The sequence below is a fragment of the Chanos chanos genome, chromosome 8 (assembly GCF_902362185.1).
Source record: "Chanos chanos chromosome 8, fChaCha1.1, whole genome shotgun sequence".
NCBI lineage: Eukaryota > Metazoa > Chordata > Actinopteri > Gonorynchiformes > Chanidae > Chanos > Chanos chanos.
This window is the reverse complement of record NC_044502.1, coordinates 46,771,255-46,788,754: the sequence shown is the minus strand read 5'-3', so window position 1 is coordinate 46,788,754 and position 17,500 is coordinate 46,771,255. Positions and strand designations below refer to the sequence as shown.

Genomic DNA, 17,500 nt, shown 5'->3' with positions numbered 1-17,500 from the left:
CTGTGTTTAATGATGTCACTGACTGTGTTTAATGATGTCACTGTCTGCGTTTAATGATGTCACTGTCTGTGTTTAATGATGTCACTGACTGTGTTTAATGATGTCACTGTCTGTGTTTAATGATGTCACTGTCTGTGTTTAATGATGTCACTGTCTGCATTTAATGATGTCACTGTCTGTGTTTAGGCCTTTAAAAATCAGATCTGTCTGGACCTGTCACCCAACCATCAGTACGATGGCAGACTGACTGGGCACAGAGTCGTCAACTGGGATGTTAAGGTTTGTCACACACACCCACTCACACACAAACACACACCTACACCCTATTGCTGTCTCTAACCCTGTGTGCCTGTGCTGTGTATGTATGTATGTGTTTGTGTGTGTGTGTGTGTGTGTGTGTGTGTGTGTGTGTGCGCTTGTTTGTGTGTTTTGTGTGTGTGCATGTTTGTGTCTGTGCTGTGTGTGTGTGTGTGTGTGTGTGTGTGTTTTGTGTGTGCTTGTTTATGTGTTTTGTGTGTGTGCGTGTTTGTATCTGTGCTGTGTGTGTGTGTGTGTATGTTGCAGGATGTGTTAAACTCAGTAGGGGGGATGGGAGCCCTGTTGCCGTTACTGGAACAGGTGTGTGGATTAGAACAGTCAGACTCTGGTGGTCCGGAGACTTCTGACCTACTGGGACCTGAGCTCACCTCATCCCGTGGTCCTGCAGGCATGCTTCTTCCTCTGGGCAAGTCCTCTGGTCAGTAACACACACACACACACACACACACAGACACACACATGCACACACACACATACATACACACACATATGCACACACACACATACATACACACATACATGCGTGCGCACACACAGACACACACACTCGCACTCATGCACGAACACATGCAGCCGCACACACAGACACACACAGACATACACACACACACACACACACTGTGGACCTATGCAGCTCATGTCACTTATTGTCACATGTCACTTATAATGCGGATTGGTTATTTGGTTATTTGGGATAGTGGTTTATGCGGCTTGGCTATTTGGGATAGCGAGTTTGTAAGTGATTTTCAGCTGTAAAATTTTCTAGAGCTTCAAAGAGTTTCTGTTCCTAGTTTTTGTTCTGTTAAAACCTATAATATAACAGTTTCTGGTAAGGGGGCGCTGATTATGCACATTCTCATAATAAAATTTACTCTCGTTAGTGTAGATTACCTAAGTGCTAAAGAGTCCACAACTACACTTGCAGAGTTAATAAAACACCAGCCAGTGGGGTCAGTGTGTTTGTGTGTAGGTGTAGGCTCTGTCTCTTAACTGTGTCTAAATATCTTTGAAATGTGTTGACCTGGGTTAGGGTTAGGGTTATTCATAATCTGAATTTGAACTTTAAAACTGAAAAGGCACAGTGCTGTTATTGATTGTAAGGAGAACAGTGCTGTGTGTATGTCTTTATATGTGTATATCTTTATATGTGATTATTTATTCTAAATGATTTGATTGGGCAGAATAATCTGTTCTCATGACCTTTAATGTCTCTCTTCTCCCCCCCCGCCACCCGTGTCTCTCTCTCTCTCTCTCGCTCTCTGTCTCTCTCTCTCTCTCTCTCCCTGTCTCTCGCTCTCTGTCTCTGTCTCTCTCTCTCTCTTTCTCTCTCTTTGTCTCTCTCTCTTTCTCTCTCTCTGTCTCTCTCTCTCTCTCTCTCTCTGTCTCTCTCTCTCTCTCGCTCTCTCTCTCTCGCTCTTTCTCTCTCTCTCTCTCTCTCTCTCTCTCTCTGTCTCTCTCTCTCTCTCTCTCTCTCTCTCTCTCTCTCTCTCTCCCTCCCACCTCATTTCTCACTCTCCATTTTTCTGTCTCTCTTTCCCTCTGTCTCTCTCACTCTTTTTGTGTGTCTATCTCTGTGATTGTGGGCCGGGGCTGCGTTTGATTGGCTGATTGCTATATTGTTCAGAGTGCCGATTGGAGAGGAACAGTGTGGCCGCCTTCCTGCTAATGATTAAGAACATGCTACGGAATCACCCTGTCAATCAAGAGAGTCTTTTACACTGCCACGGACCTAATATTATTGGAGCTATGCTTAGTAAGGTACACACACAAACACACACACACACACACACAGATGTCATGTGCTGTAGCGTGCGTGTGTGTGTGTGTGTGGTGCACATGGCAGTCATGCTGCAGTGAAGTGTGTGTTCAGTTCAGGGCGTCAGGAGGTCTGACTTCTGTGTATGACTGCAAGGCGGAGCATCCTGTGAGGAAACCCTACATGCTAACAATCCCACAGAATTACAAAACACACACACACACACACACAGGCATGCACACAGACACACACACACACACACACACAGGCATGCACACAGACACACACACATACACACACACAGGCATACACACATACACAAAATCAAGGCTCTCATCTTCACACTCAGCTGCTCAAAACCAAACACACAGTTTAATTGTCTGTCTCTGGCCACATGTTTCTCTCTCACTGTTCCTGACAAACACACACACACACACACACACACACACACACACACACACACACACACTGTCCCTCTGTCTAATCATGTCGTTTTGTGTGTGTGTGTGTGTGTGTGTGTGTGTCTGTGTGTCCATGTGTCCATGTGTGTGTGTTGCAGGTGCCGAGTTTCATGATGGATATGAGTGTGTTGATGGCGTGTCAGGTTCTGCTGGAGCAGGTATCCAGCGAGGGAAACAGCGCGCTGCTGTCCCAGTTATACCAGAACCTTCTCTTCGACTTCCGCATCTGGAGCAACTGTCACTTTCGCCGTGTGTCTCGGTACGACCTTTAACCTTACAGATTGTCCGTGAATCCCTCTGTGAGAGTCAGTTTTACTGGATCACAGACGTGACGTAAGCTTACTGGATCAAAGATGTTAACTTACTGGATCACAGACGTTAATTTACTGGATCACAGATGTTAACTTACTGGATCACAGACGTAAGCTTAATTCACTCTCGCTGCATAACAGCTGGATCACAGTCTATTGGGTCAGCAGTTAACAGCCAATAGGAAAACACAGAGAAAAAGCACACTCAGCGTCTCACTACAAGGCCCCAGACAAACAGAGGAGGAGACTTGAAAAGTCACATGGGGAAGAGATCCAGAGTATTCTGGCTGTTAGCATCAGAGTAATGGTTACGAATAGTGTGGAAATGGTGACACAAAAGCCTTCGATCGTGAAGGATTCCAAATCAGATTGCGCAGATAAAAATGCATACACACACACACACACACACATACACACACACACAGTCCCCCCCTGCTCTGGTCTGTGAGACTTCCTCAGTGCTCTGTGTTTTACCTTTGAAAGATAAACACTGACTTTAAATAGACGTGACAATGACAAAAGGCCAGTAAAAAATGTCCCCAATATGAGATGTTATCATCACACTGTACAGGAACGCTATCCAGTGTGGTACTGTCAGAGGGCTTTTCACGGTATCTCACTTTAAGCAAAAGAATGAATGCAGGTATATCTGACAGGAGACAGTGGTTAATGTATGAATGCAGGTATATTTGAGAGGAGAGAGGTATATTTGAGTGTGTATGTGTATATATCTATGTCTGTGTGTTAAGGAGTGTGTGAGTCTCACTGTTGTCCTTGCAGTGTTTCAGGGCGTCAGTCACAATGTGTAAACCATGAGATCTTGGTCTGTAAGTCACAGTCAGGGAGTGTGTAAGTCACAGTCAGATACTGTGTAAGTCACAGTCAGATAGTGTGTAAGTCACAGTCAGATAGTGTGTAAGTCACAGTCAGGGAGTGTGTAAGTCACAGTCAGATACTGTGTAAGTCACAGTCAGGGAGTGTGTAAGTCACAGTCAGATACTGTGTAAGTCACAGTCAGATAGTGTGTAAGTCACAGTCAGATACTGTGTAAGTCACAGTCAGGGAGTGTGTAAGTCACAGTCAGATACTGTGTAAGTCACAGTCAGATAGTGTGTAAGTCACAGTCAGATACTGTGTAAGTCACAGTCAGGGAGTGTGTAAGTCACAGTCAGATACTGTGTAAGTCACAGTCAGGGAGTGTGTAAGTCACAGTCAGATACTGTGTAAGTCACAGTCAGATAGTGTGTAAGTCATGATGCTGTTAGTGTATAAGCCACCATGTCATTGATGGGCATGTCTTGGCATTGTTAGGGTCAGTGTGTATGTCGTGGTGTTGCATGTCTTGGACTGTAAGTTAAGCCATCAGTTTGCAAGTCACAGTATTGTTAGTGTGGTAGTCATGGCATTGTTAGTCTCAGTGTATACGTCTCAGTGTGTTGTAAGTTCCAGTCTCTCAGTCATGGTGTGTTAGTCTCGTTGTGTTGTAAGTCTCACTGCGTAAGTCATGGTGTTGTTTTGCTGTAGGTCACGTGCAGTACCTGTCGTCCGTGATCAAAGAGAGTAAACCGAAGACCCGGAGGAAGTATGGAGTTCAGTATATCCTGGACTCCGTACGCACACACTACAGGTCAGAACCTGACACATGGACCTCCTCACCAGCAGGCTCCTCTAAAGATCAAAAACACAATGTGCTACAGTATGATAATGTTTAGATCTGGTTATGTGAGCATAATGTTCCCTGTTTGTGTGTGTGTGTGTGTGTGTGTATGTGTGTGTGTGTGTGTGTGTTTGCAGTGCGGAGAAGGACGGAAGCCCTCTGTCTGATGAGAAGCAGACAGTGCAGATTTCCCTGTTCTCTCTGATGAAAGATTACATGTTAAAGAATCCCACTCAAGAGGAGATCCACAGCGTCCTGGCTTACGCCACTGTGGTCCAGGATGAGCAACAGGTTCACACTCTCTCTCTCTCTGTCTCTCTCTCTCCTTCTCTCTCTCTCTGTCTCTCTCTCTCTCTCTCTCTCTCTCTCTTTCTCTCTCTCTCTCAGTCACACACACACACACACACAGTCCTCTTTGTTCTGTTCTCCCAGGATAAAGATGCATGACTGGAAAACCTCTGAATATTCTGTTTTTGTTTTAAATCTTCACTCTAGTTCTTCTCTTCTTGTCTAATCGTTCCTTCTTCCTGCACAGCGCTTGGTTGTCCTCAGTCTCTTCATGTCTTTAGTTCTCCATTCATCTCTCTTACCCATAAGCCTGCAAACAAAAAGCAGGTTTCACACTAAACCATGAAGGTCACAACTATTTATATAATTTTCTCTTTATATTTCTATTCTCCTTAGTTGATAACAAATCATTTTTTGCCCTTTTTCCACTCCTGGTCTCTCCCCCATCTCTCTGTCCCGTGTCTCTCTCTCTCCCTGTCTCGTGCCCTGTCTCTCTCTCTCTCTCTCTCTCTCTCTCTCTCTCTCTCTCTCTCTCTCTCTCTCTCTCTCTCTCTCTCTCTCCCCCGTCTCTCTTTCCTGTCTCTCTCTGTCTCCCCTGTCTCTCTGTCCTGTCTCCCTCTCTCTCCCCTGTCTGTCTGTCCTGTCTCCCTCTCTCTCCCCTGTCTCTCTGTCCTGTCTCCCTCTCTCTCCCCTGTCTCTCTGTCCTGTCTCTCTCTCCCCCTGTCTGTCTGTCCTGTCTCCCTCTCCCCCTGTCTGTCTGTAGGTGATCAGTGTGCTGGATGTGCTGTACAGCCTGTTGAGGAGCAGTCCTCCGCGGGAGCTGGCCCTGACTGTCTTACTGGAGTGGGGGGTGGAGCAGCTCTACTGTCTTCTGCTCAAACACAACTTTGGAGATGAGGCCCGGGAAAGAGTGTTCAGGGTGAGCATGGGAAAAAAAAAACGCTCATCTGACTCCACATACACACACGCACAGAAACACGCACACGCACATGCACACACACACACAACACATACACACACAGAAACACACACACAACACACACACAGAAACACACACACTCACAACACACGCACAGAAACACGCACACACACACATTGATTTTTCTCACTGTAAAACTTTTGAGTCGTACGAGTTGTTCATTTGAGAAGTTCATCTGGGTTCCTTTAAGACCTGCTGGGTTGTGATTGTGTTGGAGCTGTTCTCTTGGACAGCTGTCAGTGCGTGTGATCCTCAGTCAGTGTTGTATTTTGATGATTTAATCTTGCTTTATTTCAGGTCCTGTACAAAGTCCTGAAGAGTGAACGAGTGTCTGAGCGCAACAAACAGCGCGTCAAACTCAAAGACTCCGGCTACCTCGGCCTGGTCTGTTGCCTAGGAGATACTCCCGTCACCATGACAACAATCCGCTGCCTTTACGAGCAAGTCCTCGCCACAGGTACACAGCAGGGTTGGGTTTTTTTTGGAGAATTTGAGTAAAGGCATTAAATTAATCAGCCAGTGTTATAGCGTTAGCTTAAAAAATAGAAAAGGTGGAAAACTGTAAACTTGGTCTTCATCGAAGCAATGGGCAGAGATGTAGAACATTTGCGTGGAGGTGTCGGGGAGTTGGGTGGAGATATAATGGAGCTGGTTGGAAGTATGGTATATTTGGGATTTGGGTAAAGGTATGGTGAATTTGGGTACAGGTATGGTGTATTTGGGTAAAGGTATGGTGGTTTTGGGTACAGGTATGGTGAATTTGGGTAAAGGTATGGTGGTTTTGGGTACAGGTATGGTGGTTTTGGGTACAGGTGTGGTGGTTTTGGGTACAGGTGTGGTGGTTTTGGGTACAGGTATGGTGGTTTTGGGTAAAGGTATGGTGGTTTTGGGTACAGGTATGGTGCTTTTGGGTACAGGTATGGTGGTTTTGGGTAAGGGTATGGTGGTTTTGGGTACAGGTATGGTGGTTTTGGGTACAGGTATGGTGGTTTTGAGTAAAGGTATGGTGGTTTTGGGTACAGGTGTGGTGGTTTTGGGTACAGGTATGGTGGTTTTGGGTACAGGTATGGTGGTTTTGGGTACAGGTATGGTGGTTTTGGGTACAGGTATGGTGGTTTTGAGTACAGGTATGGTGGTTTTAGGTACAGGTATGGTGGTTTTGGGTGGAGATGTACAGGCTTTAGGTAAAGGTGTTGAGTGTTTAGACTGGGGCATAAGCAGGTCGTGTGGAGATGATCCTTCTTCTTTAGTTTGACTGATTTCAGCTGTGTCTTTGCCTCCAGACTCTGTTCCAAACTTCAAGGATCTCTTGGCTGTGGTTTACCTGTCTCACCGTGCCGACCTCACTGTTCGACTGGACGTCTGCCGCAAGGTCAGTCTCCTCAAAAAAAAAAAAGACATGAAACGAGGAAATTAAGAGATACAAAACAAATAAACAAACAGTTTTAGACGCCCTTAACGGGGCCCGACAGCCCGGAGGGAAATTACTCAGTCATTTCGTTTGGAACTAAAGTGGTTCTTCCTCTCTCTCCTGCTTTGTTTCTCTCTCTGTCACTGACTCTGTCTCCCTTGTTCTCCCTCTGCAGCTGTTTCATCTGATCTACTCTAGTGAGGACTACGTGAAGCAGCTGGCACGTCAGCCAGGCTGGCAGGACGTTCTCACCAAACTCTACATTAAGGAATCCCTGGAGTCACAGGTGGTCAACCAATCAGGAACCAGCCCTCACTCGTCCCTGGGGCCCGGCCCCCGCCCAGTACTGCGCCGTGACGACAGCATCATAGAAGAGCATCGCGGCGATGTCTTCATCCCTTACGGCTCTCGTGGTGAGGAAGAGGAAGAGGAGGAGGAGGAAGAGGAGCGGCAGAGAGACATTTCAGAGGGGTTTTCAGACTTGTCCCAGTCTCCTCCGACGGCTGTCTCCGGAGGGAGAACTCTGAAGAACTTTGGCGGTTCCCTCAACTTCAAATCCTTTGATTCGGTGGAGCAGGGCAGTCACTGCTCCTCTCTGTCCAACGCTGTGGACATTCCCTCGCCCCGATTACAGGAGGAAGAGGAGGAGAGCGAAGAGGGAGGGGTTTACTTCCCGCTCTCACCATTTGGCTCGTCGCCCTTCGAGCTGGAGCTGGGAACGCAGGGGGGAGGAGGGGGCAATCAGGTGGGCACGGGAGCAGGAACGGGCACGCACACGCCCGCGGGCAGCCTGCCCCAAACGCCGTCTCCTCTGGAGCACAGCCGGCCCTTCCCGGGTCTCCGGCCCAGAAAGAGCTCCAGTCTGTCCAACGTTCTGGACGACACCAGCTACGGTACCGACCCGCCCACGGCCGACACCATCTCAAACAATTCCAACCCACAGGTACACCATCCACCATCCTCAGTGAAACATTCACCTTTAACACACACCTGGTGGGCAATAATGACACTGTAGGTCTCTTTACGGGAAAGGCTTTCTTCATCTTTTTACCATGGTGTTCGCGCTTTGAAAGGACTGAGATAAATTAGGGGTTTGATTCATTGCACTGCCTGTGACAGCGTTTGTTATAATGTTAACGTTAATGACGGAAGTCGATGAAAACTGAGATCGGACTTGTTCACAGCAAGCTGAAGTCTCAGAAACTCTTCCACTGCATCTGAGTCATGGGTGACTAACACACTCTGATGAGTCTGTCCTTAACACCAAAGGCAGAAACACCAAACAGCCAGCTCCATTTCTTCACTTACTCACGGGGGGGAAAAACCTCCCTCCACTTTTCACAGTAGATTATATGTCTAGCTCAAAGCTCAGGGAAATGACTGTTCAATTTTTCAGCTTTTCACCGTTATGGTCATTCCAGGCTGTTTTACTCTTCTTGCTGCTTTCATCAGCAGATTGTTCTAGAAGCAGCGTTTACCGGTCTGAAAGGAAAGTTCTCTGTCATCTTTTCACTATCATTTTAAAAACAGCTGTCTAGCTGGGGGTTTGAAGTCTTTCCACTGGCTGTATGTATGTAATCTTGAGAGTTTGTGTGGATGGAAACAGTAGAGGTGAGAGAGGCAGAGAATTGAGGTGTAAACAGACCTTTCACAGAGAAAACATCAAGCCAGTCCTTTTTATTACAAATTGATTTGACAGACGAAACACAATAAATCTATTCAGCACAGAACTATAGAAGTCCAGTTATTTACAGTTCACAACCCACCATCTGTCAGTTTCTCCCTTTTGTGTTTACTGGGTTCTGATTGACATAAATGTTCATTTTCTTTAGATTGTTTTGTTGACAGTAGTACTTTCTCTCTCTCTGTCTCTCTCTCTCTCTTCTCTCTCTCTCTCTCTCTCTGTCTCTTTCTCTCTGTCTCTCTCTCTCTGTCTCTCTCTCTCTCTCTCTCTCTGTCTCTTTCTCTCTCTCTCTCTCTGTCTCTCTCTCTCTCTGTCTCTCTCTCTCTCTGTCTCTCTCTCTCTCTCTGTCTCTCTCTCTCCTCCAGCAGACTCCCGAGGAGGAGCTTTGTAATTTGTTGACTAATATCGTGTTCTCGGTGCTGTGGAGTGGGATGGAGGGTCCAGATGACGTGGTGTGGCGAGAGAGGGGTCAGGTCTTCTCCGTTCTCACCAAACTGGGCTCATCCTGCCAGCTGGTCCGCCCCCCTGACGACATCAAACGCAGGTCTGCAGCTGCCGTGTGTCAGACACACTAGCACACTGTTCGACCTGATGGACTGAGAAGTTTCTATACCTCTGTCTTCTCTAAAAAACGCGGAGTAACTCCGTCTGATTACACAGACGAGGATATCTTCACACACTTTGTTATAAATTTCACTTTGTTCTAATCTCTGTGATGTAACCAGAACAGCCCTTCTGCAACAGTTCCCAGTCACCAATACAACACCAGTACATTCACCGGTCACTAATATAGTACTGATACATTCCCTAATCACCAGTTCAACATGCATTCATGCACCAGAGCCTGGCTAGACCAGGCAGTACAAAAAAAAGAAACAGACATCTGAACATGCTCTTATTCACCTTTTCTTTTGATCTATACAGAGGCTAAGTTTACACTGAGGGTGAAAATCAGCTTTATATCACATTGTGTGTTCTGTATTGTACTTTCCATCGTCCATTAACCTATGCACCAGTGTTAAGCCATTCACACTGCACCGCTGTGTCTGAGAGAGACGATCGTCTCATACTGAACAACTGCTGCTGACCGCAGTTTCACACACACATGTTCTCCACCCTGTGAAATCTGCAGTGACACAACTCCACCTCTGCTGTTCCTTTTCTCACACTCACTCTTTCTCTCTCTCTCTCGCACACACAGACACACACACACAGACACATGCAGACACACACACACACACACATGCAGACACACACACAGACACACACACACACACAGACACATACACACGCAGACACACACACACACACACACACACACAGACGCAGACACAGACACACACATACACACATGTACTCACACACACATACACACACACACACACACACACACACACACATTTCCTTCCTACCTCTGAAATCTGCACTGACTGCAATACAACTACACTACCATCATTCTGAAAGCAGAAGTTTCTGCCATTCTCTCTCTCACACACACACAAACTCACACACTGCATTACTGCCATGTGTGGAGTATTAAAGTCCTAAAATGCATTCACTTTGTTTGCAATCAGGTTTATAATATTTCATGTATAAGGTTTTATGTTTAAGGTGTATATGTGTAAGGTATATATGTGTTTGTGCAAGTCTTGACAGTTTGCTGGAGATATTGTGACAAGATTGTGTGTGTGTGTTGTGTTTGTGTGCGTGCATTTGTGTGTGTGTGTGTTCATTAACAGCCTGTTGGAGATGATGTTGGAGTCATCTCTCTCTGACCTGAGGGAATGTCAGGGTGTACCACAACCCCACATACCCAGCCTGCTCCGCCTTCTCCGACTGCTACAGGACTTCCTATTCGCTGAGGGCACTGACAATCAAGCCTTATGGAGTGAGAAGGTAGAGTATTATCTTTAGACACATGTAGCAGCACACTGGGGGAGAGGAATGCTGTACAGTGAGAGGAAGCTGTAAGAGCATGCAGTGAATTCCTCTGCAGAACCACACCCATCTACCCTTAATGTAGCTTTACTGTCTCTCCACATGTCTGACTGTGTGTGTGCGTGTGTATGCGTGTGTGTATGTGCGTGTGTGTATTTATGTGTGTGTGTGTGTGTGTGCGTGTGTGTATTTATGTGTGTGTGTGCGTGTGTGTGTGTATGTGCGTGTGCGTGCGCATGCATGTGCGTGTGTGTATTTATGTGTGTGTGTGTGTGTGTGTGTGTGCGTGTGTGTGCGTATGTGCGTGTGCGTGTGTGTGTGTATGTGCGTGTGCGTGTGCGTGTGCATGCATGTGTGTGTATTTATGTGTGTATTTATGTGTGTGTGTGCATGTGTGTGTGTATGTGCGTGTGTGTGCGCATGCATGTGCGTGTGTGTGTGTATGTGCGTGTGTGTGTGTATGTGCGTGTGTGTATTTATGTGTGTGTGTGTGTGTGTGTGCGTGTGTGTGTGTATGTGCGTGTGTGTATTTATGTGTGTGTGTGTGTGTGCGTGCGTGTGTGTGTGTATGTGCGTGTGCGTGCGCATGCATGTGTGTGTGTGGCAGATCTTTGAGGGTGTGGTGACTCTGCTGGACAGACTGCAGGCTTGGCATCCATCCCCAGGGTCTCCCCTGGCCTCAGAGCTCAGAGAGATGGCCCAAATCGGCCTGCGTATCATCAGTGGATACATTCAACAGCAGCATCCTCAGGTACACACACACAGACACACACACACACACACGCATAGACACACACACACACGCATACACACAGACACACACACACACGCATACACACAGACACACACACACGCATAGAAACACACACACACACACACACGCATAGACACACACACACACACACGCATACACACAGACACACACACACGCATAGAAACACAAACACGCATACACACACGCACGCACGCACACACACAGACACACACACACACACACACACGCATAGACACACACACACGCATAGAGACACAAACACACACACATGCATATACACACACACACACATACAAAAACACACGCACACACACACACACACGCATAGAGACACAAACACACACACATGCATATACACACACACACACACACACAAACACATTCACACAGACAAACACACACACATGCATACAGACACACACACACACACACATGCATACAGACACACACACACACACACACAAAGTCAAACACAGATCAGCTGGTGTTTTTTCACTGGCTGTAACACTTACGAATGTCTCTTTCTTTCAGTATGAGTTGCAGGGTGAAAAGGCACACACACACCCTGATCTCATAAAACAAGATCAAACGCAGAACTCACTCTCTGCATGAAACTGCATTCAGCGCAGTGACTCACCTAACACCACCCCCCCCCCCCCCCCCCCCAATAATAGAAAGCGTCTTTAAGGGCAGAGGCCTGATTAGTTAGCCTAAGATCCTGACGAACTCAACCCAGGGCCATTTCCAGCAGTCCTGGTGTACTTCAGAGTGCTACATTCTTCCAAAAAAAAAAAAGAAAGAAAAAACAGAAAAACAGTAAATGTCAGATGGGGGTGAGTGCCAGTCTCTCGCTACAGTGTGTGTGTGTGTGGGAGGGAGAGAATTTTTTTCCCTAACTCAACTGTTTCTGATAAGACAGTCAGCCCACATAACCTTAAAAGCATGCGCACAATCTCCAGCTCATTCCGACCCTAATACGCACATTTAGATTTCCAACACTGCAGCATTTTCGAATCATGTTATAAACAGATTGTTTTTACATTATTATGCTCTAAACGTCGCATTTCCTCAAAAAATATTAATGCTGTTGTTTTTGACCTCCTGTGTGTTCGGGTTTTGCCGGGAAAGGTGTTCACCACAGATGTCAATACAGATTAGGGGTGCAACGATTTTGCACCAAAACTGAAAACCGCGATTCTGTAGTCCTGCGGATGTTTTTTCCCCCACCTCGGGTGTAAGGGCTTTTTTACCGAATGTGACGCCACGCCAACAGGCCTATGTATTCCTAGTACAAGAGAACATTCCACATTGTTTAAGCATTTGACCAGAGAGAATGGTGTTAATCAAAATTGGAGGCCGATGTCGCGTGAAGTATAGACTGGATACAGAAAACACGTCCAACTGAATCGACGCTTTAACAATTAATATGGACCAAAATGTATCGCAAGTTTTCCGTTACTAAGCAACGAAGCTAACAACTTTGAGGCCCGAACAAGACTACTAACAAGACACATAATCGTTAGTCAGTGAGACTATAAATGTACAACAGTCGTTTTGTTCAAATCGACACTTAAAATACAATTTGTATCACCACTGTCGTTTTTTAAATCTTCACTGAGACAGGGCAGCTAGATGTACCGTCAAGGCATATCTAGTCAGTATTAGCTAAGTCGATTAGCCAATTGTAATATAAATCGATTAGATACGCCACACCGTTGGTGTTTAATTTTCGACTACACGAGTACAGGTATACTTGGTATTTATAACGAGCAGTTCTCTTGCTCCGACCGGCATATTTCGGGTAGTTCCATATTTAATGCGACACCGTGCCTATTGTGAGGTGCGTATACGCGGTAACTGAAAGGGTTTTTATAACAACTGTAATGACATTGTCAACCAAGTAAACACTTTAAATAACAACAAATAGTTTTTTTCATTACTCAGTTCATGAATAATATATTATACTTAAATATATGAATCCCCATCAACAAATAAAGTCGATCTAATCTCTTCGCAAACTGGAAACTTGTTCTACCTATATATTTTAACTAGCCCCGCACTGATGTGAAAATTTCAGAGCAGTCTGTCTCGCTATCGTCACGTGCTTCTTGTCCTGTTAAAAGAGGCTTAAAGTATGAGAAGAGCCTTAAAATAACAGACTTGGTACAGGTTTCTTACAATCCAGTCATGAACGAAACCATTGCCAAACACCCGAGGTACGAAGTAAAGCGTGAATAGGGCGAACCGTCACGGCTCGGCAGATTAGAGCCACACGTTCAGAGTTGCCTGACGGGTGTTTCATTGCCTGTAATGTTTACTTGACCCTGTCAGAGGGGGTGGAAGAAACGGTTACGTACGGGTGATAAGTGCTCAGACATTTTCAAATGTTTAAAAGTCGTGTATTTTAAACGGCATCTGTGCCGATGTTCAAATTCAGGTTGCCAGCCATGTGTTGTACATACGGAAAGTTTGCGTAGTTAAACCCTGGCTGCAGGTTATGTGGGAGAGTAAATCACACTAAGTGTTGAAGTGTTAGTCATATTATTGTTGGTAATCTATAACCAACAGCCTTCTCACTGAAGTCACAGAAGTCATGATATATTAATTATGTATTTGTTTCCCTTGTCTGTCTGTCCCTCTCTATACATCTCACCTTCCGTTCTGTCTCTAATTACATCCTTGGGGCTTCATGGTGGCTCAGCGGTTAGCACTGTTGCCTCACACCAAGGAGGTCGTTGGTTTGAATCCTGGCTGACTCCCCGTGTGTCCCTGGGTTCGAATCCTCCGGAACACCCCATGGAGGAATCCCACGCAAACACAGGGAAAACATGCAGACATGTGGTGTGGAGTCTGCATGTTCTCCCCGTGTTTGCGTGGGATTCCTGCGGGTGCTCCGGTTTCCTCCCACCATAAAGACACGCATGCTAGGATTACTAGAAATAAAGCACTTCCTCCTCTTGTGTCCTCTCCTCTGCCAGGTGTGTGTGATGGCGTGTGTGAAGCTCCACAGTCTACTGCAGACGGTGTTGTGTTTGAGTTGGGAGGAGGTTTGTTTCTTGCTGGGGAGTTTGGGCGCCCCCCTGTGGCCGTCAGAGGGAGGAGACGGTGCGGGAACAGAGACTCTGGTTCCACTGGTTCCCATCGTACGGACCCTACTGGATCAGCATGCGGACCCAGTCAAACTACACTCCCTCCTCCCTAATCTTCCCCCGACCAATGGCAGCACCTCCTTCGCCAAGGACCTCCAGGCCTACTGCCCGACCATCGAGTGGCAAACCTTCTACCAGAACCACGTCAGTACCTCCACCTCCAATAACCACCGCATTCCGCCACAATGGTGCCTCTCACTCCACTTAGTCACGAGTAGTCATACGTAACGTGAGATTTAATTAACACGGGCTTGTCACTGGATATTTATTAAAAAAGATTTTACTTCATCAAAATCACTCTGTAACTCCAGGTGGTTCGGCCCAGAGACAGCGGTCATTTATTTCACAAAAAAACTTACATGGGCTGAAGTGCAGAAGAGTAACCTCAATCAAATGCCCCTGTCTGTTCTCCCAAGAAATGTACATTCATATGACAAATCTTCGGTCTGTTAATAATATAAGTTTAAATGTTTATGCGAGAAGCTTGTAATCTGACCCATATGATCACATTACTTCTGCAGTCACTCATAGGAATATGTCCACTGTACTACTGTTTGGAGAGTCCCTGATTTGACCCGTGACGGACGTCTCTGCGTGTAAAGTATTTATGTATCTATGTAATGATCTGAATAGTTAGAGGCTGTTAGAAATTCCTCCGCTTTCAACCCAGAGATGATTCTGTTTCTCAGGCCGTTTTTTTCTTTTGTTTGTTTGTTTAATGTCCTTAAAACTTGTCTGGAGGATTCTTGCTGATAGAAGCACTCTGTATTAAGGGAGTTTCCCCATGGTCACTGATCGTAACAGCTCGTTTTCGACATGCTAACATTAGCTGGATTTTACATATCGAATGCCGTCCTCAGCGGAAAGATCTGTGTATTTTAAGTAGTTTTTTTATTTGTCAGTATTTCATTGGGTTAAATGTGATATTTATTTAACCGTGAAAGAATCTGACCGCTCAGCCTCACGCACAGTGTGGAATGGTGACCGCTGGTTTATTTGCAGCCGTGGAAGATGAAAGGTGGTTTTCTTCGGCCAAAACGATGACAGACGGACGATTTATCCCTAGCATCTACTCTGTTAAAACAAACCCCAGGTTTTAGATTAAACATTTCACAGGCCTGTTCAGGAGGGGATTTCTCTCTCTCTCTCTCTCTCTCTCTCCCCCTCCCTCTGCGTGTGTGTAGATAACAATAAATCCAACCTGTTTAGGCTGTGTTGTATTAAGAAGTCATCTGCCATCAGTGTGTGTGTGTGTGTGTAATCGCGTGTGTCAGTGTGTGTTTTTGTGCGTTTTAAGTGGATTTATGTGTATAGTTCTGAATGTGTGTGTCTCTGACTGTGTAGGTTGAGCCCACTCTCAAGCAGTATGAGCTGGACACGTTTGGGAAGAGTCATGACTTGATGTCGAATTTTTGGAACTCGTGTTTTGATGACCTCATGAGCACTGCACAAAAACGGGACAAAGACCGGGCCGACTGCAAAGCCAAATTTCAGGTACTGGTCAACGTTGTGTGTGTGGCCTGTGAGGAGCAAACCCTCAGTCAGAGAGGCTGATGAAAGCCAGGCCTCATGCACGCTTCCCGTGCGTGCAGAGACGCTGTGTGACAGCCTGTGCTGTTAAAAGCTTTGTGCGGATACAGCAGAACTGACGTTAACTGACTTTGGCACGACCCTAGGGTGGTGGTGGATCAACTCAAATAGTTTAGAAGTGTTGATCTGAGCTGTGTGAGGTCACAGAGATGAACTCAACGCTGACATTTTTACCCGTCGAAAAATGAAATAAGAACTCAGGAGTAGCTGTGTGGTAGATGTATAGCGGCCTTGTGTGTGTGTGTGTTTAGGAGATGGTCGTGGACCCGTTTTTGAAGCGTGTGCGGACTGAAAACAGTCGATACCACGGTGCACAGAAGCTCAGTAACAGCCAGCAGGGGGTGGTGTGGCTGCACTGGAAATCTCTCCGCAGGTTACTGACCAGTGAGAGACGAGCCTGGGCCAACAGGTCAGAGTGTGTGTGTGTGTGTGTGTGTGTGAGGGTGTGTGTGTGTGTGTGTGTGTCTGTGTGTGTCTGTGTGTGTCTGTGTGTGAGGGTGAGCGTTGTGTGTGTGTGTGTGTGTGTCTGTGTGTGAGGGTGAGCTTTGTGTGTGTGTGTGTGTGTGTGTGTGTGTGTGAGGGTGTGTGTGTGTGTGTGTGTGTGTGTCTGTGTTTGAGGGTGAGCGTTGTGTGTGTGTGTGTGTGTCTGTGTGTCTGTGTGTGAGGGTGAGCGTTGTGTGTGTGTGTGTGTCTGTGTGTGTGTGTGTGTGTGTGAGGGTGAGCGTTGTGTGTGTGCGTGTGTGTGTGATGCTTGTGTGTGTGATGCTTGTGCATGTTTGTGTGTGTGTGTGTGTTTGTGTGTGATGCTTGTGCATGCTTGTGTGTGTGTGTTTGGTAACAAAATGTTGCTGTTTTTGGGGGTTTTTTCGGTGCAGAGTGCAGCCAGAGGTCAAATGGAAGTTGTCCAGTGCAGAGACGTACTCAAAGATGCGTCTGAAACTGGTTCCCAATTACTCCTATGACTCCCACAGTGATGCTAGCGCATCCCGCGATAACATGGGTACAGCACACACACACACACACACACACAGACACACACACAAACACACACACACACACACACACACAGACACAGACACACACACAAACACACACACACACACACACACACAGACATAGACACACACACAGACACACGCACACACACACACACACACACACGCATATTTGCATGCACGTACAC

At 46.3% G+C, this 17,500-nt stretch overlaps 1 protein-coding gene across 1 annotated transcript in view; it reads left to right on the top strand.

The window, feature by feature from the left end:
- nbeal2 (neurobeachin-like 2) overlaps positions 1-17,500 on the top strand; it is a 74,685-nt gene that overhangs the window by 31,551 nt on the left and 25,634 nt on the right. Inside the window, 18 exon segments of the mRNA XM_030783267.1 lie at positions 187-279; positions 565-736; positions 1,943-2,076; positions 2,634-2,777; positions 2,779-2,794; positions 4,371-4,473; positions 4,641-4,794; positions 5,555-5,710; positions 6,068-6,227; positions 7,054-7,142; positions 7,357-8,124; positions 9,234-9,409; positions 10,605-10,761; positions 11,411-11,554; positions 14,557-14,871; positions 16,072-16,221; positions 16,569-16,726; positions 17,193-17,317. Coding sequence (XP_030639127.1) covers positions 187-279; positions 565-736; positions 1,943-2,076; positions 2,634-2,777; positions 2,779-2,794; positions 4,371-4,473; positions 4,641-4,794; positions 5,555-5,710; positions 6,068-6,227; positions 7,054-7,142; positions 7,357-8,124; positions 9,234-9,409; positions 10,605-10,761; positions 11,411-11,554; positions 14,557-14,871; positions 16,072-16,221; positions 16,569-16,726; positions 17,193-17,317 — 3,214 coding nt within the window.